General features: G+C 43.6%; 2 protein-coding genes across 2 annotated transcripts; one reads left to right on the top strand and one right to left on the bottom strand.

Moving 5' to 3' along the window:
• Positions 1–1258: 1258 nt before the first annotated feature.
• LOC120319628 (short transient receptor potential channel 4-like) lies at positions 1259–17034 on the bottom strand. The gene is made up of 3 exons (XM_039368699.1): positions 17017–17034; positions 16798–16941; positions 1259–2127 (listed from the first exon to the last, which is right to left on the bottom strand). The coding sequence occupies exons 1-3, from the start codon at positions 17032–17034 to the stop codon at positions 1423–1425; spliced, it is 867 nt and encodes a 288-aa protein (XP_039224633.1). The 3' UTR covers positions 1259–1422.
• An 8412-nt stretch (positions 17035–25446) lies between these two features.
• Positions 25447–25966, top strand: LOC120319627 (protein CEBPZOS-like; the record flags this gene model as incomplete). Its single annotated transcript, XM_039368698.1, is given in 1 exon segment — positions 25447–25966. A coding segment is annotated over 1 exon segment (237 nt), but the record flags the coding sequence as incomplete, so codon positions are not given.
• Positions 25967–26313: the final 347 nt, after the last annotated feature.

Genomic DNA, 26313 nt, shown 5'->3' with positions numbered 1-26313 from the left:
GGGGAGACGTGTGGCTGGCTTGGCGACCTGGGGACGGCCTAGGGAGCGATGCCCCCACCGCCACCCCCCCAGCCGGGACTGCTGCTCAGCCCGGACCAAGGAGATGCGTGGCCAGCTCAGCTGCCCAAGGACGGCCCAGGAAGCAATGCCCTCCTGCCACCGCCCCAGCCTGGACTGCTGCCCGGCCCGGCCTGGAAAGATGCATAGCCGGCTCAGTGGCCAGGGGACAGCCCAGGGAGAGATGCCGCTGCCGCCTCAGCCAGGACTTCCGCCTGGCACGGGCAGACACATGGTCGGCTCGACGGCGCAGGAAGTGATGTTTCTGCCACCCCAGCCGGGACTGAAGCCTGGGGAGGGCAGCAGGAGGAAGAAGGGGGGAGGGGGAGGGGAGGCTCCGGAGCCGCAGGAGATGGCTCAAAGAGCCGCATGCGGCTCCGGAGCCGCGGGTTGCCGACCCGTGCTCTAGGGCATGGAGAAAACAATTAATTTTCCATTTTTCAAATTTGATGACTGTCTTAGTGACTGAATTTGCTATAATTTTATTATTGTAATTATGATTATGATATAGTTACCTATGTAATTATGATTACGATATAAATAAAATTTTATTATAATATAATTATAATTCATAATTTTCTGCTAGCAATTATGTTATGCTATGTACTAACTTCTCTGACAAAGTGCAAATCCTAGAACATGATTAAGTGTCTGTTTTTCAATTTTGATGTCTCTCTCGAAAGTGAAGCTTAGTGGCTGAATTTGCTATAATTATAATATAATTATGCTATAATTAATTATATATTATAATTATAAATTATAATATTGTAATTATACTTAAGTATGATGCTATAATTATATTATTATAGATATATAATTAATTATGGTTATTAAATAATTATTACAGCCATTATAATTAATTATAATTATACTACAATTACAATTATAATTATAGTGAATTCAGGCATCAAGCTTCACTTTTGAGAGAGACTGAATTTGAAACACAAACACTTAATTATATTCTCCCTAGCCTGGAGATGCAGGAAAATAAGGGTTTTTTCAGGCTTCGATCTTTGTCTGAGGAGTTAATACAAAGCAGAGAAAAATATTTTCTATAGGTATCAACTATAGAAATTTTTATACTTCAGATTGAAAAAGATAGCTACAAACTTTGCTGTGTTTATTTCAACAACAGAAGAATACCAGATACTTCTGTTTAAAAAAATCTGTAGAAATAATTGTGAAAACAAAAGCAGATTACAAAACAGATTTTTCTGTTTATTTTTCATCATAGAACTATATTACAACATTTTATCCTACAGTTCTTGAATATTCTAACGCTGTATTTGGTAACTAATTTTAAATATTTCTGCTTCAAAGTGTTTTGCGGTTTATATATATATTTACAGGTTGCGCCTGCTTTCATCACAACCTTGTTGTCATATAGCTGCTCTGAATATTTGTTTCTTCCTTTATGATGCTGATGTCCTGCTCATTGTTTAGCAAATCATTTTCTCTGGGGAAATCTGAAGCCTGCCCCTTGGTGGTCCTCCAGTCAAAAGGAGCAGCTTTCTTATTCAGCATGGAGTCCAACATCTTCTTTCTACCTTGCTTATTATTGGGAACTGTGCACTTTGTACTGAAATCATGTTTGTTTAGCTTACAGTTCACAGCCAATGATTTATTTCCTACTTCAATTACTTTCTTATGTTCTGCTTTTTGATGGGAAATTTCTTCAGAAATTGAATAAATTTTTTTTGTACAGTGCTCAGTAAAATTATTTAATTGTCTATGAAATAACCTAAACTTTTTTACATCAGCTATAAAGTTTACTTTCTTTTGTTTTTCCTTTGTGGACTCAGTTAACCTCATTGCTGACCCATTGCTTTGGTTGTGTGCTTCAGAGACTCTTGCCACTACTCTTGGATGAATCATTGTAGTTATTTCGAAAAGACTGAGATTTTTCTTCATAATTTTTTCATTTCCTCCACTTTCACTTTCTTCATCAGATTCTGTCAAGGAGGAGGAGCCTTCTGTGCTAGTTTTAGAGTGTTGTACATTAGTCAGTTTGTTTCCTTTTAAAAGACCCAATACTTCAAAGCGAAAACTGGAAATATCTTGCTTTAATTCCTGAAGAAGTAAAAGAAAATAAATGATTCATGCAACTTAAAAAAACTATATTAGAAAATGAGTTATTTTAAAATATTGATTAAAGATTTATTAATATTATTAATTAATAATTTTATTTTTGAACTATGTACTATGTAAAGGCATAAATAGGCTTCCGTTGAGTTTACCTCTAATCTTAAATTCACCTAGTGCCAATAGAAATATTTATCCTAACCCTATCCACACCATTGTCTTCCAATGGTCATGTAAAACTACCATTACTCATAAAAATTAAGGAGGAAGACAGCAATAGAAAGGTTTTGTGCTACCTGAGGTTGGCCATCCTTCAAGGAAGGACTAAAAGAGTACCTTCCCTATTTGATCTTGTTGGATGGGCTGGAACCACTAGGACAAAAGGGGGCTATGATGACACTCAGCGGTCAGGATGGGTGGGCATGAATGGGTGGGTTTGGATGGGTCTTGACTGAGTGGGTGTTGCTGGGTGGATGCAAAGGAGTGAGTGCGGTTGGGTTGATATGGATGACTCAGTGTGGATGACTCTGTGACCAGATGGGCATGGCTGGGTGAGGGTAGGCAGATGGGCATGCCTGGGTGGCTGCAAATAGCTGGGCATGGTCAGGTCAGTATGGAACGTGTCTCCCTGGCCAACTGGAAGTGGGGACATGATGCCCCACCAACTCCTCACCTCCCTGAACTGCTGGCAGCCAAGTGTGTCTCCTGGAGCTTGCACTGGAACCTGGCGGTGGTCAATCCACTGTCTCCTCCAGAAAAACTTCCTTTCAGATGGGGGGAGGGAGAATTTGAAAGAGTTCAAATGTCCAGTTGCATTAAAAGCTCTGCAGTGATGCCGGAACACTTATAACCTTTCTTGGAATCAAGCAAAAAAAGGGGGGATGGACACGTTCCCCAACCCAGGGCCAAGAGAAGATTCAGTTTGCTCCACTGTCCCCCCCCTTCTGAGAATTACAACTTTGCGTTGCTGCTGTGAGTCATCCCATTCTGGTGCTAGAAACCCCCTTAACAATAGTTTTCTGATATGGGGAGAGAGACCCCACCCCTTCTCTTTCCTCCTAACTCAAATCCACCATGACCCATTGATTTCTGTGGAATTTCATCCTACTTGGAAAAATCCTCACAACTGCTCCCTGGCTCACTGGCTGCCAGCACACCCAGAGTGGTACACTCACAGGGGAGAGCTGAGAGGCACTGTTTGCAGGGAGGGACCTTTGTCAAGCTGGGTATACCAGGAGCTGTGGGTGTGCAATTCTGGGTGTGTTGGCAGCCAGTGAGCAGCTGTGAGGAAGGGAAGGAGGGTTGGAGGGAGAAAAGGGGAAGCAAGAAGGCAGGACTCCTGTCAGACACCAGGGAGACACTGCCCCATTGGAAAGCTATCCCTCACCCCACAATTAAGAAAAAAAGCTAGGCAGGAAGTGGAGGACTTCAACTGGCGATGGGAAATTTGTGGAGTGGAATGAGTCCCAGGTACGGTTGTAATTGCACTGGCATCACCGCAGAGCTATTAATGCAGCTGGAGATTTGTGCTCTTTCAAACTCTGCCCCCCCCCCCATGATCTGAAAGGAAGTTTCTCTGGGGGAGGTGGCGGATTGACCATCAGGCTCCAGCGTGGGCTTTGGGAGGCATGCATTTGGCTGCTGCTAGTTTGGGGAGGCAAGCAGCTGATGGGACATTGAGTTGTCCCAATATCCCATTGGCCAGGGTGATTTGTTTCATGTCAATCTGGCTACACCCAGCCATCTGCACCCACCTGCTCATGCCCACCCATCCATGCCCATATGGTTGTGCCAAGTCATCTGTGCCAAGTCATCCATGTCGACCCAGCCATGCCCACTCCTCCATGGTCACCCATCCTCACCCACCTGGTCATGTCAAATAAAATGAATTATCTATCTATCTATCTATCTATCTATCTATCTATCTATCTATCTATCTATCTATCTATCTATCTATCTATCTATCTATCTATCATCTCTCTCTCTTGCTCTATCAATATCAATATCAATGTGACAGATTTTATCTTCCTGGGCTCCAAGATCATCACAGATGGGGACTGCAGCCAAGAAATTAAAAGACGTTTGCTCCTGGGGAGGAAAGCTATAGCAAATCTAGACAGCATACTAAAAAGCAGAGAACATCACCCTGCCAACAAAAGTATGTATAGTCAAGGCCATTATTTTCCCAGTTGCAATGTATGGCTGTGAAAGTTGGACCATAAGAAAGGCTGAGAAAGAATTGAGGCCTTTGAACTATGGTGCTGGAGAAGACTCCTGCAAGTCCCCTGGACTGTAAAGAGATCAAACCGGTCAGTCCTAGAGGAGATCAACCTTGACTGCATTTTAGAAGGCCAGATCCTAAAGTTGAAACTCAAGTACTTTGGCCACCTAATGAGAAGGAAGGACTCACTGGAGAAGAGCCTAATGCAGGGAAAGATTGATGGCAATAGAAAAATGGGACAACAGAGAATGAGGTGGCTGGATGGAGTCACTGAAGCAGTAGGCGTGAACTTAAATGGTCTCCAGAAGATGGTAGAGGACAGGAAGTCCTGGAGGAATGTTGTACATGGGATCGTGATGGGTCAGACATGACTTCGCAACTAACAACAACACTCTTTCTATCTGTGTAAAGACCTGCCTCAATCAGTCCTCCCAAGAAAGCAAAACTCTTGAAATGAACCTCATTTCAAAAGGAACTTTTATTGGGAGATGTTGAACAGCATTCTGCAGCCCGGTGCCCCTCCTTGAAGCAAACTGTTGAGCATGGAGTTGCGGTGGGGAGTCTCACTGCCTCTCATTTCCCCCTGGGGGGGGGTGAGCATCTCCAGGTTCGCCCCAGGCATCGCTGGCTTTGGGCTTGGTTGATCTCGGCTTCCTCAGACAGGACACACCAATTGTTGAGGCAGTTTGGGTCTCCCCTGGCAATGCATGCATGGTACACATCATTGTTCAGCCTGTCTTTGAAATGACCCAGTAGGTCTTCCGGCCAGTTGAGATGGCACACCAGGTCTCTAAACTCCTCTGTATACTCAGCCACCCGATGACGATCTTGCTTCATGGTTTTAATGCATTTTCTGGCCTTCCTGTCAGCTAAGGGAAGCCATGAATTTAGTTGAAGTTTTGGAGCTCGGGGGCATCAGCATTATGCAGGTCACTATCCATCAAGCCATCACTCCCTCCAGGGCCATGGTCACGACTCTCATCCATCCGTGGTCGCTAGGGATGTCTCGACTGTATTCCTCCATATAGCTCAGGACATGGGCTAGGAAAAACCCCAATTGCTCAGATGCACCATCATATTTCACTCCCAAGAGCGGGACCTGTCGGCCGGCCTGGTGGATTCTCCTTCGTCTGGCTCAGCACCCGTCTCCCCCAACTAGGGTGACCTGCAGTGGGGTGGCTGCTGCAGCTATAGCCTCCATAGCCTCTGCTGCATTGGTAGAAGGACCCGGGTTCGCTAACTCACCCTCCTGGCATTCCTCCTCTGCCATCCCTGGCACCATTGAGCCCTGGTGAGGAAGCTTTTGGATCAAGCGGGTCTCTCGTTGTCCTCACTGAGGTTGAGCGACTTTTCCATCTCTTGCTTCCACCCCCATTGGTGTCTGCCACACTTAAGGGTCACCTTCCTGGCTTTTGCCTCCCATTCTTCCTTCCTTCTTTTTTTTTTTAGAAAAAATTTCCGTTGGTTTTTAAAACAAAGTGCTCAAGACACACTGTGGTGTTAGGGTAGTCAAACATCCAAAGACAAAATATATATACATAATTCAACCAATACATCTAGTATTCCCTCTTTTTCCCTTAGGTAACATAATTTATTTAAAATAGTCCAATTCTAGCTTAAATTTATTCAACCTATACCTGTTTTTAAAGCTTTAGAAATTTACACTACCATAATCAAATTAACTTTAAGTACAAACATTATCAATTCGGGTAGCCCTTCCAAATATATTCTAGTTCCTTAATTTTATCATAAGTCTTACTTAATTCTTCTTCCACTAATGTCCCTTAATTAAAATAAAATATTAATCTATCCTATACATAACTAATCCATCAATTAATCAATCTCTTTAATCTGACAGAAGAAAATCAGACCTTAAGTCATTTCAATCCATTAAACAGAATTCAAATTACATCCAATTAATTGTTATAACTAATAATATCCGTGTTATCAAACAAACAAATCATCTTATTAGATTAACTCAACATGCATAATAATTTTCTTACAAGTAACCCTATCGTCCTAAAAAAGAAAAAAGAACACTTAATCAATTTAATATATATTCCATTAATCACCCCTTTTTCTTACTTCTAACTCACAATCTTAATCAAATCAACCCATAATTCTAGATTATCTTTATTACCTAAAATATCTCCTTTTTAAGCTAAAATATTGATCTATCCTAGTCATATCTAATCTATCAGTCAATCTCTTTAAGCTGACAAGATAGTATCAAACCTTAAATTATTTCAATTCATTGAACATCAAACAAGTAAATCATCTTATTAGAAATAGTAATTTTCATATAGATAAACCTTATATATCTTCTATTAGTCGCCCGTTTCTCTTACATCTAACTCATAATCTTAGTCCTTAAATCAATCCATAGTTCTAGGTTGCCTTTAATCCAGTACATAAAACTTTAACTTTCACTTTTTTTCAGTCTTATTCTGGGTTTCTTCTTATGCCAAGTAGGTTTCCATAGCAGAGCTTCCCTTCCAGCTGATAAGTCTCTCTTTATTGCTTGTAGTATCATTTGGATCAGTGAAAACCATCTTGGCCTCTGCATTGGCCTCTGATTCTCTTAACCATAACGTCTTGTTGCTTTAACATTTCAAGTCTCAATCTTTGCTTTTCCTGGTCCTCAACACCATAAGTGAATTGCTTATAAGGCAATTTCTCTTTATTCTCAGTTAAGTCCTCTTTTTGTGTAATCTGTTTTATAGAAGAATCAGATGTAGTCTGAAAGTCAATTTTGAAGTTTGAAGAAGAGATTCTGGCTCTTAAAATCTGTAGTAAACTCTTTCATTGTAGCGCATATTTCTTCTTTAGTGTCATAGATCTTTTCCAGAATAAGTCTACAATTTAAATGTGAGTGCAACTCCATTTTAAAAATTGTTCAGCTGCATCAAATTATCTTTCTCTTGAAGAACAGTTTGAAGGCCAAAACCATCTCCTTTCCAAATAGACAACAATTACAATATTAGCTTTTAACCAGTAGATGTCTTCAGTGAGCTAAGAAATCTTTTTCAAAAGTCATTTTTTTTTCTTTCCCTTTTTTCTATTTTTTCAAGAAAAGGTGGAGGAAGAAATACTAAAAAAAAAAAAGGCACAACAGCATAGACTGATAGTAGAATTCTTAGGAAAATTTTTTTTTCCAGTACCCCAAAACATATTTAAAAAACCCCATAGTCTTTAAAATTTTGTTTTATTCTTTTGTTCACCTTTCTTCCCAAACATGTAGAAGCTGCTTTTCCAAGCGAGGGAAATAATTCCAACAGGGCTCTTACAGGCAAAAAAAGCAAAAAAGCATAAAGAGAGGAACAAAAAAAAAGATCTCACCCGGATTCACCATGGTGGGTTTTCAAGCTTAGCTGTTCTTTGACTTGCGGTTTCTAGCGGCTAAGTGATCGGCCATTTTACTAGCCGATCTTCTTCTCCGTCGGCCCTCAGAGTTGGCCCAGACAGCTGGAGGAGCCACCGCTCCTCCACAGCCAAGCGAAGCCTCTTTGACAGAAGTTGTACCCTCCAGGGCAACTTTAGACCCGCATAAGGGTCTATCGGCGGAGGGAGACTAGCCGACAAGGAGACAAGTCTGTTTGTGTGACTAGGAACGCCGCAACCCGGAACTGGAAGTCCCCCATTCTGCCTTCCTTCTGATGCCAATCGACCATCTTGGCTTCTCCCGACTCTCTCTGGTCATGGCTTCGTTGGAAAAGCTGGAGCAATCCAAGCTGCTCCCGCTCAGGCCAGCCATGGGGGGAGCTTCCCCACAAAGGTTGCCTTCTCCTCTCTCACCACTGTGGTTCGACATCTTTTGCACAGTCCCCATGGTAGGGTTCTCTCTCTGGGTTGACCACTCTGCAGATCCTGCCTAATGTAAGAACCTACCTCAATCAGCCCTCCTAAGAAAGCAGAACTCTTGAAATGAACCTCATTTCAAAAGGAACTTTTATTGAGAGATGTTGACAGCAGGAATAGAAGGCAGGATCTGAGGGTTTCCCACGAATCAATAGGTCAAAAGAATCAATAGTAACCTCACCCCAACTGTCCATCTAGACCGAGGTCTTCAAACGTGGCCCTTTTATGACTTATGGAGTTCAACTCCAGAAGGCTTAAACACTCCTTTGTGCAACTGGATTCTTGATTTTCTTACCAACAGGCACCAATATGTATGAGTTGGAACAAATACCTCTAATACCATTTTTTTGAGCACAGGTTCTCCTCAGGGTTGGGTCTTAAATCTGCTGCTGTTCACCCTGTTGACCCATGACTGTTGTGCTAGGTTTGCCACCAACCATATTGTGAAGTTTGCAGATATAGTGGGCCTTATTCAGGATGACAAGGTGGAAACTTACCACAAGGAGGTTGAAGGGTTGGTGAACTGGTGTAAGGAAAACAGCCTAGTTTTAAATACCGGAAAAACCAAAGAGATCATTGTTGATTTCAGAAAAGGCAGGCACAGCCACACTTCTCTGTGCATAAATGATTCACCTATGGAGATGGTTACCAGCATCAAATTCCTGGGTAGCTAATGAGTAGGCTGACTTGGTCACTCAACAGTGAGAAACTGGTGAAGCGGGCACAGCACCACCTGCATTTTCTGCGCCGCATTAGAAAAGCACATCTTCCTTTCCCTGTCCTGACTGCTTTCTACAGGGGGACAATTGAGAGCATCCTGTCACACAGCATCACAATCTGGTTTGGAGGCATCACTGCTTCAAACAGGAAGGCAGTGCAGAGAGTGGTGAGAATGGCCGAAAAGATCATTGGCAGTTCCCTCCCTCCCATCCAGGACATACCATAGAAGCGCTGCTTGAGTAGGGTCCATAAGATTATCTGGCACACTGTAAGGACCCACCCCACTTTGCATCTTAAGAAGACAGAACTCTTGGAATAATTCTTCCAACAGGAATCCTTTATTAAGAGAAAATGGTTGCAGGCGTTCTAGACAGGACTTGGGGTCCAAGCTCTCCCATTCGAGGTTTTAAGGGGTTCCCCAGTAGTCACCCAATCACCCCCCTCTTCCAGTGACAGTTTCAGGCATCACAATCCCACCCCTTTTTTCCTGGATGGAGACTTCAGATAAACTACATGAAAGGTAAAGAGATCCACCTGAAAGAAAGGTAAAGAGATCCACCTGAAAGAAAACAAAACAGGTATAAAAGTTAGTCAGGCTTGTTAGGACACTCTGTGTGAAACTTCTTCAATAGCTTCGGGGCTCTGACATGACGTTAATGGACCCACTCGTTTTGTGAGGCAGGGAGGAGTTTCCAGGCAACTAGGTACTGAGTTGCTCCATGATATCTCCTAGAGTCAAGGATTTCCTTTATTTCGAAGTGTTGTTTGCCCTCCACCATGATTGGAGGTGGTGGGGGGGGATTTTTGGCCGTAGAGGTGACTGATGCTCTCTTTTCAGCAAGCTGCAATGAAAAATTGGGTGTATTTGCCTGAGATTTTTGGGTAATTCTAATTCTACTGTTACTGGATTTATGATTCTTTTAATTGGAAAAGGTCCTATATATTTTGGTCCAAGTTTTTTACAGGGCTGTAGGGACTTTAGGTATTTTGTAGATAAGTACACCATTTCTCCTATAATGAATGGTGTAGGCTCAACCCTTTTTTTATCGGCTTGTGCTTTGTATGCCTGCCTAGCTTCATCTAGTGCTTTTCTAACTATTGGCCAGGTGTTTTGTAGTTTTTCCATCCATTCTTTCAGTGAAGGGATCGTTGGTTCGTTTGGGGTTAATTCTGGCATGGGGTTGAAACTTTGACCGGTGGCTATTTGAAAAGGAGTGTAACCTGTGCTGGAGTGGACTGCATTATTGTAGGCAACTTCTGCAAAAGGGAGCAAGTCCGCCCACTCGGTCTGCTGGAAACTAAGAAAACATCTTAAATATTGCTTAAGTACGGAGTTCATTTTTTCAGCCCCCCCATTTCCTTGTAGGTGGTGGCTAGATGTCAGTCCCTGAGTGGTTCCTAAGAGGGATAAAAATTCCTTCCAAAATGCAGACGTAAATTGCACCCCCCTGTCAGAGATGATGCGTTGGGGTGCCCCATGCAATCTGTAAATGTGCTGGATGAAAAGTTTTGCTAAGGCTTTTGCAGTGAGAATCTTTTGGCAACGGATAAAGTGCACCTGTTTGGAAAACAAGTCCGTCACCATCCAGACCACAGTATTCCCATTGCTTTCTGGCAATTCCACTATAAAATCCATAGCTATTTCTCTCCAGGGGGCTGAGGGACTTCCCACTGTTTGCAATAGTCCTGGCGATTTCCCTTGCAATCTCTTTGCAGTGGCACATTTTGGACAACTGGCCACATAACTTTCTATGTCCTTTTTCATGGATGGCCACCAAAATTGCTGTTTAATTAAATGTAAAGTTTTTACAAATCCAAAATGCCCTGCTGATTTTGTGTCATGGCAAAGCTGCATGAAAGTGACTCTTTGGGTTGTTGGTAAATATAACTTTTCCCCTACCCAAGGCAACCCGTCTCTCATTGTGCACACATTTTTGTTTTTTCTGGAACCATTCATCTGTCTCCAACTTTTTCTGAATTCAATTCCAGTTTAGCTGTCCAGTTGCGGTTTTAATTTGGCTTGGGTTCTTGGGTTCTTGTGGTTAATGGTGCTGCCAGTTGTGACTCTGCCATTATTGGTCTAGAGTCTGTGGTTTGTGCGCTGTTATATTGAGGCATGCGAGTTCTTTCTCCCTGGTAAATGTTTGAGCTTAAATTGGAACTGGTGAAAATGCTGGGACCAGTGGGCTTGTTTGGGATTGAGTTTCCTGGACGTTTTCAGGGCTTCCAAATTTTTGTGATCAGTCCACACCTGGAAGGCGATTTTGTTACCTTCCAGGAACTGTCGCCACGTGAGTAATGCCCAACGTATCCCATAAGCCTCCTTCTCCCATACGGGCCAGTGCTGTTCTGTTTCCGTGAGTTTCTTGGATGTATATGCACAGGGTTGCAATACTCCATCATCATTTTCTTGTAATAGAACAGCCCCCACTGCCACATCACTTGCATCTGCCTGTATTACGAAGGGCTTGTCCATGTCTGGGTGCCTTAGTACTGGTTCGGCAGAAAAAAGTCTCTTTAGTCTCTCAAACGCTGCTTGGCACTCCATTGTCCATGTTAGTGGCTGGCTAGGTTTTACTGAGGATGCTCCCTTCATTTTTAGTAAGTTAGTGAGGGGCAAGGCTATCTGGGCAAATGAGGGGATGAATTGGCGGTAAAAGTTTGCAAAGCCCAGGAAACTTTGTAGTTGCTTTCTTGTGCGGGGTGGTGCCCAATCTAATACTGCTTTGACCTTCTCTGGGTCCATTTCAATGCCCTGGTGGGATATGCGATAACCTAGGTAGTCTATCCTTTCCTGGTGGAATTCGCATTTTGAGAGTTTGGCATATAGGGGGGTGGCTCGCAAACTTCTTTAAAACCGCTCTGACAAGGTTGACATGTTCCTCTTTTGTTTCGGTGAAGATAAGAATGTCGTCCAAGTAAACAAGGACCCCCTTAAACAGGTGCTCCCTTAGAACATCATTGATTAATTGCATAAAGACTGCAGGGCCCCCTTGTAATCCAAATGGCAAGACTTTGAATTGATAGCACCCCATGGGGCAGTTAAATGCAGTCTTCCATTCGTCCCCTTCCTTAATTCTCACGCGATAGTAAGCTTCCCTTAGGTCTAGTTTAGAAAAAATTTTCCCTTTCGATAGGTGTGACAGCATGTCTTTCATGAGGGGTAGAGGGTATAGGTTGCTTTCACTGATTGTATTCAGGGCCCTATAATCCACGCATAAACGTAAAGAGCCATCCTTCTTCTCTCTAAAAAGGACCGGGGCAGCCACTTTAGGCTTGGCTGGCTCAATGAAACCTCTCTCCAGGTTTTTTTTTATAAATCTTTCCATTTCCTCCTTCTCCTTTGGGCTCATGGAGTATAATCTGGGCTTCGGGAGTTTTGCCCCAGGCTTGAATTCAATGGCATAGTCTGTGGGTCGGTGGGGGGGGGAACTCATTCGCCCTCTCCTCACTGAAAACATCAGCAAGGTCTCTATATTCCTCTGGTATTTCTGTTAATCTTTTTTCCTCTCCTATGGATGCTTTTTCTATTCTTGATTCTGGTAGCCTCCCTTGGGGTTTGAAGTCCATAGGGTCCCCCTTCAGGAATTTGATTTCTGTCGTCCTCCAATTTACCCAGGGGTTCCATTTTTTCAACCATTCCATCCCTAGAATCATTGGGCATTCCATGCCTGGGGTCACCACAAACGTTATGTCCTCCTCATGTTTGCCCGGGGAGAGGTGTATTGGTAGAGTGGCTAGGGTAGCTGGCACTCCCCCTGCTATGGATCCATCTAACTGGCCAAATGAGATTGGTTGTTCCAGTCTCCTCGATGGGATGCCCAGATGCCCCGCTAGTGTTGGGCTAATAAGGCAGCGGGTGCAGCCAGAGTCTATTAAGGCTTTCACCTTCACAGCTTCGGGCATGGGGGGAATTAATATAGTCACTGTCTTGAGGATGGGTGTGATGTGTCCACTTACCAGGGGTTCGCCCTCCGAGCTGTCATCTGAGGCATCCACCGGCCCTGTGGTGTAGGCTGGAGTTCTTTCCCCTTGGTGAGTAAAAGTGGGGGTTTCTGCAATTTCCATCATTCTCATGGCAGAAACTGCCATGGCTTAGCTGAAGACTTTCTGGATTTGTTGATTGGGGATCTGTCTGGGTTGTGCTGGGGGGCTTTGGAGTGGCATTCTACAGCTCGATGCCCTTCTCTTCCACACTTGAAACACCCCATTTGCTTCTTGGCTGTAGCCAATGATTTCACCGGTTCGTGTGTCAGCTCAGGTGGGGGGTGGTTCCATTGTTTTCCTCGGCGGTGTCTTTTCAATATGTCGATCTCTGCTTCCTCTGCCAAGATGTACCATTCCTCAAGTTGGTGTGGGGCAGGCAAGCGTCATATAGATCATAATTTAGTCCATCTTTGAAATAGCTAAGGAGGATGTCTTCTGGCCAATTCAGTTTGCTGGCAATGGCCCGGAATTCTTGTGTATATTCAGCCACCGGGCGTTTGCCTTGCCTCATCGTTTTTATCCTTTCACGGGCTTTGCGATCAGGCAGGGGGTCTTCAAATCGTCTTCTCAGAGAGTACATGAAGCGGTTGAAGTTACTGAGTTCTGGGGCATTGGAGTCATGCAAGTTCACCACCCAATCTGCAGCCGGTCCATCCAGGGCAGATTGCACAATCCGGATGTGGGCTTTGTCGCTGGGGATGTCCTGCCCGTATTCCTCCATGTAGCTGAGGACTTGGGTTAGGAAAAACCCCAAGCGTGTTGGCTCCCCTTTGAATTTCACTTCCAATGGCGGACGTGTTGGAATGGATCAATGCCTCCATTGTTGGTGGTAGTGTCTTCCATCCAGATTGCCATCTGTGGTCCAGTCGGGGGTGGGGACTACTGGATCAGTAGATGTCCCCGGGGTTGCAGGTTCCACTTCCCCCTCGGTGTCTCTCCCTTTGCGGCTCCAGGATTTGGGGCGGCCGTAGGGCTCAGGATTCTCCTCTCTTAGGGAGCTGAGAGTTCTCTTCATCAGGTCAATAGTTTTCTCTAGGATCCAGTCTGAGTACGGTGCCCAGCTTTCTCCCTCTTCACTTGCGGGCAGGGATTTCTCCATCTCCTGCTTCCATTCTGGTTGCTTGGTCCCCCGTCTCAGGGTCACCTTTCTTGATTCCTTTCCCCACTCACTTTTCTTTCCAACGCCCATTGACCAGCGAGGCTTGTGGTCCCGTGTCTCCACCACTTCTTCTCCTGAGGAATCTGACCTCTCGGATCCCAACATCTGGCAAGGTTCCAATTTGGTCAGCGGCTCTCTTTCCAGGGAGTTTTCCCCCTTTCTTGCTCCATTGTCTGACATGGTAATTTTTTGCAAAATCCCCTGGCAAGGGTCTCCCTTCCAGGTGGATTAATTTTGCAAGTCCTGTCTAATGTAAGGACCCACCCCACTTTGCATCTTAAGAAGACAGAACTCTTGGAATAATTCTTCCAACAGGAATCCTTTATTAAGAGAAAATGGTTGCAGGCGTTCTAGACAGGACTTGGGGTCCAAGCTCTCCCATTCGAGGTTTTAAGGGGTTCCCCAGTAGTCCCACCCAATCACCCCCCTCTTCCAGTGACAGTTTCAGGCATCACAATCCCACCCCTTTTTTCCTTTCTGCCGGCTGGATGGAGACTTCAGATAAACTACATGAAAGGTAAATAGCCTCCTTTGTTATGATAAGGCCTTTTGGTGCTAACCACATTCAATCCCTTTGAAGTTGTACCGAAGGAAGTGAGGGCCATAAAGCCCCTTTGTTCACCCCCTTCTCTTTCTTTATGACAGAATCCAGAGAGGGCAGAAATGGGGTTTTCTATAATTGATAACTGGAGATGAAGTATAATTGGATTGACCTGTTTTCCTTGTTACCTTCTGGGAGGAGGCTTTGTGGTATCTGAAGCAGAACATCCAGATTCAGCCAGAGTTTCATTCCATACAGCATTAACCTTGCAAACTCTCAAATTTCCTCCTTCCTTTATATATTCAATTTCCTCCTTCCTTTATATATTCAAGATGGACAATATTTAATATTTATTTGCTACGTATATGTAGGGATGTGGGCCTATACATATGTTGTTCAAGTATGTTTAGGTGTGTGTCATGTATGTGTTTCACTTTGTGAGCGGGCAACTAAATTTCATTTTTGATGTGTGCCATTGTGCCCACAGTATAACAATAAGAATAAAGGTTATCTTATCTTATCTTATCTTATCTTATCTTATCTTAATTCCTCATCCAGTCATGCTGGCTGAGGAATTTTGGGAGTTGAAATCCACAAGCCATAAAAGGGCCAAGTTTGAAGACCCCTGATCTGGATGGTTCAAACAAGCCTATCTGCAGTGTGAAGATGCTGTGGGAATGGGGCGATAAGGCGCTGCTTCCAAGGCTCTTAGATCTCTCTCTGCCACTTCTTCTGCACTTGGAGATAAGGCAGATGGCCAGAGGCACATTCCATTCTCACCCCATGGAGAAACATCAAAGAGGATAGAGCAAGGAACAGAGCAAAAAGAAATACACATTAGCAGCCCAAAGCTTCCCCCTCCCTCCCAGGACAATGGCAGAATCTGAAAAGAACAAGAAACTCCATGTCTATAGAAGGATAGGGTTCTGACAATCTATATCTATTTATATATCTATATAGAATATAGTCTCTAGTATACAAAAACATACTTATTAAACATATAAAATCATGTCTATAATAGAACCAAAGAATAGCCATGTTTATCCTATTCATGAACCCTTCAGGAAACTCACGTTGCTGAAATGCATGGCATGATAAGATATGGAGTGGATGTGTGTGTGTGTGTGTGTGTGTGTGTTAGCAACAGATAATGGCTGGTACATGGAGTGGGTGTATGGAATATGATGTGCTGCACTTTTCAAGAAATAATAGAACAAGGAAAGGAATTACACGAACCATCTGAAACATTTCTGACATGTCATGAATTTAGACTTGGAATAAATAAGTTGGATATAAAAGGAGAAATAAAATGCAATGGACTTTGGAAGCATCAGACCTCCATGCGGAGTGGGGGACACCCTAAAGTCTAATTCCCAGCCCACTCTAACACAGCCTGGCCAACTGTTGTTGAGTGTTTGTAAGTATTGATTGTGTGAATGAGTAGCCTAGTTGGGCAGCAATACTTACAGTAACTTGAGTAACCTTGTTGGACACAGTTATTTGAATGCGGGGGTGGTGGCGCAATCCTCACATCGGGGCAGCATTGTTGTGGGCTGTGGAGCAATCTTCATGTGGGGGCAGCAGCGTGATACTTGCACCAGGGTGGCATTGCTATGGGCCGTGGTGCGATCCTCACGCTGGTAGCATTGCCGCGAGCTTGGCAGCGGCACCACAAGCCTCACACAGGCGCCGCTGTTGCTAAGAGCCTTACACACATGCTCACAGCCCCGTTTGTGTGGTGCGCAGCCTGTTTTTACACACACATGCATGTGTGGCCACATTCACATTTGTGCATTTGCACATAAGGTGCCTGCCCCTTCCTCTCCCATCGGGCCATCAATCCAAAAAAGTTGGAGACCCCTGATCAGTGGTGGAATTCAAATATGTGAACAACCAGTTCTCTGTGTAGATGCTGCTTCCAGAAGTCTATTCTGGGCCTGGACAACAAAATATTAGCTACCAGTTCTGCTGAACTGGTGTGAACTGGCTGAATCCCACCACTGCCCCTGATGTAAGGTTTCAATTAGTGCCTTGAATTGTATAACGGTGTCCAGATTTAGTATAAGTGGATATGACAAATTAAATTTATCCCATATACATCTTTAACTTCAGAACGATGTACTATATATTTTTACTGTAGAGCTTGTGATTCATTGTTATTAAAGCAGTTACCTTAAAATTCTCTTCTGTTAGTCCCTCTTCAGTTTTAGCATCTCTTATCATTGCTGCCACATATCTCTTAACCAAATTCCTCATCACCTCCTGAAATATAAGAACAAGGTTGTTGATTAATATCTGATGAGCAAAATAGTTGTTCTGAAAAGTCTAAATGATGAACTTCTGTGGCCAATTGTATCATCTTTATCATGCTGGCAAGGGAATTTCTATTGCCTCCTTGCTGTCTTCCATGTTCTAAAGATTGGGACATAGCTACTGAATTATGATAAGTAGAACTGACTGCAATTTTATTACCATGTGCTGAAAATGCTCTTGTAGAAATTAAAAGACAAAGTACTCCCCAATCTGCTTTATCATAGTGAATAATAGATAAATTGCTGTCTCTCCTTATGATTTTAATTTTAGTCATACTAGGTTGTGATTTATGCTATATTCACAAAGCAGTGACAATATGTACTTGAGAAATACATGTGTATGAAAGATTTTTCAAGTCCTTTGTTTTACTTTATACTGCTTTTTATACAAAATTTTATTGAATATACAAATAAAAAACATAAAAGACACATTAAACATAATACAATTAAAGACAAAAAAGACACATTGGACATGATACAACTTCCCTGTTTAAATGACATTGTAAGGACCCACCCCACTTTGCATCTTAAGAACACAGAACTCTTGGAATATTTCTTCCAACAGGCATCCTTTATTAAGAGAAAATGGTTGCAGGCATTCTAGACAGGACCTGGGGCCCAAGCCCTACGGTTCAAGGTTTTAAGGGGTCCCCAGCAGCCCCACCCCACCCCATCATCTTTCGAGTGACAATCCCAGGTGTTACATTTCCACCCCCTTTTTCCTCACTGCCGGTGGAAGGGAGACTTCAGAGAGGATTAGATGAAAGCTGATGGCCCCAGTGTTATACTTTAGTCCTTTTGGTGGTATCCACATTCAATCCCCTTTGAAGTTGTACCGAAGGAAGTGAGAGCCATAAAACCCCTTTGTTCACCCCCCTTCCCCTTCATCGTATGAGAGAATCCAGAGAGGGCAGAAATGGGGTTTTCCATAGTCGATAACTAGAGATGAAATATAATTGGATTCTGACATCCTGCCCCCTTAAAAATAAGATAGATCCACCTGAAAGAAAACAAACAGGTATACAAGTTAGTCAGGCTTGTTAAGATACTCTGTGTGAAACTTCTTGAATAGCTTCGGGGCTCTGACAAGACGTTTATGGACCCACTCGTTTTGTGAGGCAGGGAGGTGTTTCCATGCAACTAGGTACTGAGTTGTTCCATGATATCTCCTAGAGTCTAGGGTTTCCTTTATTTCAAAGTGTTGTTCACCCTCCACCATGATTGGAGGTGGTGGTGGGGGGATTTTTGGCCGTAACAATGACTGATGCTCTCTTTTCAGCAAGCTGCAATGAAAAATTGGGAGTATTTGCCTGAGATTTTTGGGTAATTCTAATTCTACTGTTACTGGGTTTATGATTCTTTTAATTGGAAAAGGCCCTATATATTTTGGTCCAAGTTTTTTACAGAGTTGTAGGGACTTTAGGTATTTTGTAGATAAGTACACCATTTCTCCTATAATGAATGGTATAGGCTCAACCCTTTTTTTTATCGGCTTCTGCTTTGTATGCCTGCCTAGCTTCATCTAGTGCTTTTCTAACTATTGGCCAGGTGTTTTGTAATTGTTCCATTCATTCTTTCAGTGATGGGATCGTTGGTTTGTTTGGGGTTAATTCTGGCATGGGGTTGAAACTTTGACTGGTAGTTATTTGAAAAGGAATGTAACCTGTGCTGGAGTGGACTGCATTATTGTAGGCAATTTCTGCAAAAGGGAGTAAGTCCATCCAATTTGTTTGCTGAAAATTAATAAAGCATCTTAAATATTGCTCAAGTACTGAGTGACACCATTCTGTTTGTCCATTCCCTTGTGGATGATGGCTAGATGTCAGTCCCTGAGTGGTCCCTAAGAGGGATAAAAATTCCTTCCAAAATGCAGATGTAAATTGCACTCCCCTATCAGAGATGATGCGTTGGGGTGCCCCATGCAATCTGTAAATGTGCTGGATGAAAAGTTTCACTAAGGCTTTTGCGGTGGGAATCTTTTGGCAAGGGATAAAGTGCACCTATTTGGAAAACAAGTCCGTGACCATCCAGACAACAATATTCCCATTGCTTTCTGGTAATCCCACTATAAAATCCATGGCTATTTCCCTCCAGGGGGCGGAGGGATTTGCCACTGTTTGTAACAGTCTGGGCGATTTCCCTTGCAAACTCTTTGCAGTTGCACACTTTGGACAGCTGGCCACGTAACTTTCTATGTTCTTTTTTATGGATGGCCACCAAAATTGCCGTTTAATTAAGTGTAATGTTTTTACAAATCCAAAATGCCCTGCTGATTTTGTGTTGTGGCAAAGCTGCATGAATGTGACTCTTTGGGTTGTTGGTATATATAACTTTTCCCCCACCCAAGGCAGCCCATCTCTCATTGTGCACACATTTTTATTTTTCTGGAACCATTCATCTGTTTCCAAACTTTTCTGGAATTCAATTCCGGTTTGGCTGCCCAGTTGTGGTTTTAATTTAGCTTGGACTCTGGTGTTACTGGCGCTGCCAGTTGTGATTCTAACATCATCGGTTTAGAGTCGGTGGCTCGCATTATGTTATATTCGGGCATGCGAGATACTGCATCTACCAGGAAGTTCTTTAGCGTAAATTGGAACTGGTGAAAATGCTGGGACCAGCGGGCTTGCTTGGGATTGAGCTTGCTGGATGTTTTCAGGGCTTCCAAATTTTTGTGGCCAGTCCACACCTGGAAGAGGATTTTGTTGCCTTCAAGGAACTGGCGCCACGTGAGTAATAACCAACGTATCCTGTATGTCTCTTTCTCCCATACGGGCCAGCGCTGTTCCATTTCCGTGAGTTTCTTGGATGTATATGCACAGGGTTGCAATACCCCATCATCGTTTTCTTGTAATAGTACAGCCCCCACTGCCACATCACTTGCATCCACCTGTATTACGAAGGGCTTATCCATGTCTGGGTGCCTCAGTACTGGTTTGGCAGAGAAAAGTCTCTTTAATCTCTCAAACGCTGCTTGGCTCTCTATTGTCCATATTAGTGGCTGGCTAGGTTTTACTGAGGATGCTACTTTCATTTTTAGTAAGTTCGTGAGGGACAGGGCTATCTGGGCAAATGAGGGGATGAACTGGTGGTAAAAGTTTGCGAAGCCCAGGAAACTTTGCAGTTGCTTTCTTGTGCAGGTTGGTCCCTATTCGAATACTGCTCTGACTTTCTCTGGGTCCATTTCAATGCCCTGGGGGGATATGCGATAACCTAGGTAGTCTATCCTTTCCTGGTGGAATTCGCATTTCGAGAGTTTGGCATATAGGTGGGATGCTCGCAGTTTCTTTAAAACCGCTCTGACTAGGTTGATATGTTCCTCTTTTGATTCGGTGAAGATAAGAATGTCGTCCAAGTAAACAAGGACCCCCTTAAACAGGTGCTCCCTTAGAACATCATTGATTAATTGCATAAAGACTGCGGGAGCCCCTTGTAATCCAAATGGCAAGACTTTGAATTGGTAGCACCCCACTGAGCAATTAAATGCAGTCTTCCATTCATCCCCTTCCTTAATTCTCATGCGATAGTAAGCTTCCCTTAGGTCTAGTTTAGAAAAAAAATTCCCTTTCGAGAGATGTGACAGCATGTCTTTCATGAGGGGCAGGTTGCTTTCACTGATTGTATTCAGGGCCCTATAATCCACACATAAGCGTAAAGAGCCATCCTTCTTCTCTTTAAAGAGGATGGGGGCAGCCACTTTAGGCTTGGCTGGCTCAATGAACCCCCTTTCTAGGTTTTTCTTTATGAATCTTTCCATTTCCTCCTTCTCCTTTGGGCTCATGGAGTATAATCTGGGCTTCGGGAGTTTTGCCCCAGGCTTGAATTCAATGGCATAGTCTGTGGGTCAGTGGGGGGGAGCTCATCTGCCCTCTCCTCACTGAAAACCTCAGCAAGGTCTCTGTATTCCTCTGGTATTTCTGGTAGTCCCTTTTCCTCTCCCATGGATGCTTTTTCTATTCTTGATTCTGGTAGCCCCCCCTTGGGATTTTAAGTCTATAGGGTCCCCCTTCAGGAATTTGATTTCTGCTGTCCTCCAATTTACCCAGGGGTTCCATTTTTTTAACCATTCCATTCCTAGGATCATTGGGCATTCCATGCCTGGGGTTACCACAAACTTTATGTCCTCTTCATGTTTGCCCAGGGAGAGTATATTGGTAAAGTGGCTAGGGTAGCTGGCACACCCCCTGCTATGGATCCATCTAACTGGCCAAATGAGATTGGTTGTTCCAGTCTCGACGAAATGCCCAGATTCCCCACTAGTGTTGGGCTAATGAGGCAGTGGGTGCAGCCAGGGTCTATTAAGGCTTTCACCTTCACAGCTTTGGGCATGGGGGAATTAATATAGTCACTGTCTTGAGGATGGGTGCGATGCGTCCACTTACCAGGGTTTCGCCCTCCGAGCTGTCATCTGAGGCGTCCACCGGCCCTGCAGTGTAGGCTGGAGTTCTTTCCCCCTGATGAGCAGAGGTGGGGGGTTCCACAATTTCCATCATTCTTATGGCAGTTTCTTTTGGCTTAGCTGAAGACTTTCCGGATTTGCTAGCCGGTGATCTGTCTGGGTTGTGCTGGGGGGCTTTGGAGCCGTATTCTACAGCCTGATCCCTTCTCTCCTGCACTTGAAACACCCCATTTGTTTCTTGGGCCTAGCCGATGGTTTCACTGGTTCACGTGTCAACTCAGGCGGTGAGCGGCTCCATTGTTTTCCTTGGCAGTGCCTCTTCAATACATCAATCTCTGCTTCCTCTGCCAAGACATACCATTCCTCAAGTTGGTATGGGTCCCCGCAGGGGAGGCAAGCATCATATAGGTCATAATTTAGTCTGTCTTTGAAATGGCTAAGCAGCATGTCTTCTGGCCAGTTCAGTTTGCTTGCAGTAGCCCAGAATTCTTGCGTATATTCAGCTACCGGGCGTTTGCCTTGCCTCATTGTTTTTATCCTTTCGTGGGCTTTGTCAGGGAGTCCTCAAATCACCTTCTCAGAGAGGACATGAAACAGTTGAATTCATTGAGCTCTGGGGCATTGGAGTTGTGCAAGTTAACCACCCAATTTGCGGCCAGCCCGTCCAGGGCAGATTGCACGATCTGGATATGGGCTTTGTTGCTGGGGATGTCCCACCCGTATTCCTCCATATAGCTGAGGACTTGGGTTAGGAAAAACCCCAAGCGTGTTGGCTTCCCCTTGAATTTCATGTCCAGCAGTGGGAGTCTTTGAATGGACTGGTGCCTTCATTGTCGGTGGTAGTGTCTTCCATCCAGATCGCCATCTGTGGGTCAGCGGGGAGTGGGGACTACTGGATTAGCATATGTCCCCAGGGCTGCAGGTTCCACTTCCCCCTTGGTGTCTCTCCCTTCATGGCTCCAGGAGCTGGGATGGCCGTAGGGCTCAGAATTCTCCTCTCCTAGGGAGCTGAGAGTTCTCTTCATCAGGTTGATAGCTGGTTGGTTGGCCCCCCATCTCAGGGTCACCTTTTTTGATTTCTTTTCCCACTCGCCTTCCTTTCCAATGCCCATTGACCACCGAGGTTTGTGGTCCTGAGGAATCTGACATCTGAGATGCTGACATCTGGCAGGGTTTCAGTTGGGGCAGTGGCTCCCTTTCCGGTGAGTTTCCTCCCTTCCTTGGTCTGCCGTCTGACATGGTAATTTTTGCAAAGTCCTCCGGCAAGGTTCTCCCTTCCAAGTGGATTAATTCTGCAGGTCCTGTCTAATGTAAGGACCCACCCCACTTTGCCTTTTAAGAAGACAGAACTCTTGGAATATTTCTTCCAACAGGCATCCTTTATTAAGAGAAAATGGTTGCAGGTGTTCTAGACAGGACCTGGGGCCCAAGCCCTATGGTTCAAGATTTTAAGGAGTCCCCAGCAGCCCCACCCCACCCCACCATCTTTCCAGTGACAATCCCAGGCGTTACAATTCCACCCCCTTTTTCCTCACTGCCAGTGGAAGGGAGACTTCAGAGAGGAGTAGATGAAAGCTGATGGCCCCATTGTTATGCTTTAGTTCTTTTGGTGGTATCCACATTCAATCCCCTTTGAAGTTGTACCAAAGGAAGTGAGGGCCATAAAACCCCTTTGTTCACCCCCCTTCCCCTTCATTGTATGACAGAATCCAGAGAGGGCAGAAATGGGGTTTCCCATAGTAAATAAATTGTGTGGACTTCCAGCTGTGACATCATCGTGGAGCGGGTAAAGGAACAGACCTGTTTCTAAATCCTGAAAAATCTTTGCCAAGAGCCCAACAAGGGCTTTGCCGATCCTGGAGAGATTGGTAAATTAAAGAGGAAGCTTCAGAGAAGCCAGGTGGAAAGCAAACATCCGAGTAGAAAGGAGCAGCACTTTTAAAATTGGCGGAGAAGAAGCCAGTCTTTAAGGCCGGCCTGGAGCGATGGCGGCAGTCTGAGAGGGAGTGAAAAGTAGAACTGACAGCTTCATAACAGAGACGAGGAAAACCCCTGAAGGAGGTGAGAACATTTGGCTGAGAGAAGACGCAGAAAAAGCAAAGCTATAAGGAGAGAGACACAGCGGCAACTGAATTGGAATAGAGCGGAGAAGGGAGCAATAGAGCAGAACGAGAGCATTGTGAAGAAGCAGAGAGCCCACAGTAAAGTTTATAAAACATGAGAGACTAGAATTTAAGAACTGCAAGAAGTAGAGACTGAAACCAGAGAAAGAACTGAAGAAAGGACGGTTGGAGGCAATAAAGCAGTGGTTCTCAACCTTTCTAATGCCGTGACCCCATAATACAGTTCCCCATGTTGTGGTGACCCCCAAGGGTGTGGCCAAGTGGGTGTGGCCACCAAGTGGGTGTGGCCACCAAGTGGGCGTGTCCACCATGTTGTGACCCCCAACCATCAAATTATTTTAGTTTCTATTTCATAACTGTAATTTTGCTACTGTTCTGAATCGCAATGTGAATATCTGATATGCAGAATGTATTTGCATTGAACATAATTAAAGCATAGTGATTAATCACAAAAACAATATGTAATTATATATTGTTAAATATTTATTTTTAATTACAAAACAATGAAATTTTGTGTTGAAGCATGGTGTAGCATGTGTAACAGTCTTAATATAACAACAGTAAACTACATTGCTACATTTTTCAACAGTATGTGTAAAAAGCCAACATCAGTGTGAAGGTTGAGGTTGCTTACTTTTCACCAATCAGAAATTCTCGGGGCAGTCTTTGCAAGAGCACACCGAAGATCATCTTCCACAACAAGTCTATTTCTGTATTTAGACTTGATAACCAACAAGCTGGAAAACCCTGTTTCACAAAGATATGTTGTTGGAAATGGAAGAAGAAGGCACAACACAGTCTCAGACGGAACAGGATATGACTGCATACATTTGATCCAGAACTTGTAACTGGCATTGTGGAGAAATCAATTTTCGTTGCATCACTTTAATAAGTTCAATGAACTCCTCTTGTGCTGTCTCAGGAACATTTTCAATGTTGACTGTGAATGGGCTTCTGGCAAGTGCAAATGGGGTGTCAGGTAGATTTGGAAAGTACAATGAGGTTTCATCTGCAAGCATGCGCAGGTGTTCTTTAACAGATTTTATCAACGTAATCCTGTTGTCTGGTTCAATGTCATGTTCCTCAAAGAAAGCAGATAAGGTAGGCAACATGAAAATTTTATTTTCATCCAATTTTTTTTGCCAAAGCTGCAGTTTCATTTGGAATGATCGGATCTTTTCAGACAAATCAAGGCACGTTGCATTTGGTCCTTGTAGTGATAAATTTAACTCATTCAAGATGGCAAAGATGTCAACCAAGTAAGCTATTTTCTGCAATTCGCTGTTATCGCTGAAAATAGCTTCAAACTGCGGTCTTTCTTTCTGAATAAAAAACGTTTTGAGTTCGTCACGAAGCTCAAAAACACGTTTTAAAACTTTTCCTTTCAACAACCATCTCACTTCAGTGTGAAATAGCAGAGCATTGTTTGGCGCATCCAACTCGTTGCACAGTTGTGAAAACAATCTTGTGTTTAAGCTGCTTGCCTTTACAAAGTTGACACAATTTATGACGCTTTTCATTACTTCTCATAATTCTTGTGGCAGCGTCTTTGTTGCTAATATTTGCTGATGAATCATACAGTGAGTTCCGATGACTTTTGGTGACTCATTCCGTACCAAACGTTGAAATCCATATCTACATCCTAGCATAGCTGGAGCACCATCTGTGCAAACACCACAAACCTTTTCCCAAGATATGTTATGCTCGTTCAGAAATGAACCAACTTTGTCAAATACATCACATGCAATAGTTGTTGTTTCAAGAGGTTTGCAAAACAGAAACTCATCTTTAAAGTCGCCATCGTTAATATACCTCATGTAAACCAGTAATTGGGAACAGTTTGGAACATCTGTAGATTCATCAAGCTGGATACTAAATATTGGAAGTGGAGCAGATTTAATTTCTTGGATTACCTGATCAAGAATATCAGCAGACAAGAAGGCATGGAAGGATGAGCGGAAGAGGACTTTTGGATTGATTTGGGATTGGCTAAACAATGAAGCCCCGATCTATCAGGTTCTTCAAAAAAATTCTAGTTTTGGAAATTATTGGAGTTCTGGGGGCATACACTTTGTATCACAAAATGAACTCAAGTGAAGATTTCAGACATAAAATGAAACGAAGGTGGCCATCTATTCTGGAAGTTTATTACAAGAGTAATGAGTGGGCTGGTATTTATGGGATCAGAGAGAGGGATGAAGAGAAATGGCTTACAAAAAAACCTTAAAATGGTTTGTGCCTGAACGTCTTTTTCTGCCTGATGATACTTTTCACATCTTTATTGTGAATCCACTTGTCACGTTCTGCCTCCCACTTGAGCTGTTTGAAATCTAACAGGGGAAGACAATGAATAAATTAGATGAGTCAATCGAATAAGTACTCTTTAAACTTGAAAGCAAAGTTTTCTATTGGGATGCAAAGAATTTCTTAGGCAAGCATTCAAAAGATCAAAGCATGAATACTCTTGTTGAATTTTTTCATTAAAAAAACATATAAGAGGTAAAGAAAAAAAAGAATATCAGCAGACATGTCATCTATTCTTCTGCGGATAGTGTCATTGGACAAGGAAACTATTCAATTTTGTCACAAATTCGTCTCTGATCATAACTCGAACAAGGTCTTTGGCCACTGGCAACAGTAACTCCTCTGCAATAGTGTGAGGCTTCATGGCTCTGGCAATTCTGAGTGCCACCAAATATGACACTTCAATGGCTGCTACATTTTGCTTGTGGTACTTGCCACCAGTGTCAAGTCTGCCTTTCTTCAGTGCATCAGCTTTGGATCTGAAATAGTTTGTGTCCTTGCCAGCATAGCTTGGATGCCTGGTCTCAAAATGGCGTTTAAGTTTGTTAGGCTT

Source organism: Crotalus tigris, unplaced genomic scaffold (assembly GCF_016545835.1).
Source record: "Crotalus tigris isolate CLP2741 ecotype Arizona unplaced genomic scaffold, ASM1654583v1 scf7180000020899.430614, whole genome shotgun sequence".
NCBI classification, from domain to species: domain Eukaryota; kingdom Metazoa; phylum Chordata; class Lepidosauria; order Squamata; family Viperidae; genus Crotalus; species Crotalus tigris.
This window is presented reverse-complemented; position numbering and strand designations above follow the sequence as displayed.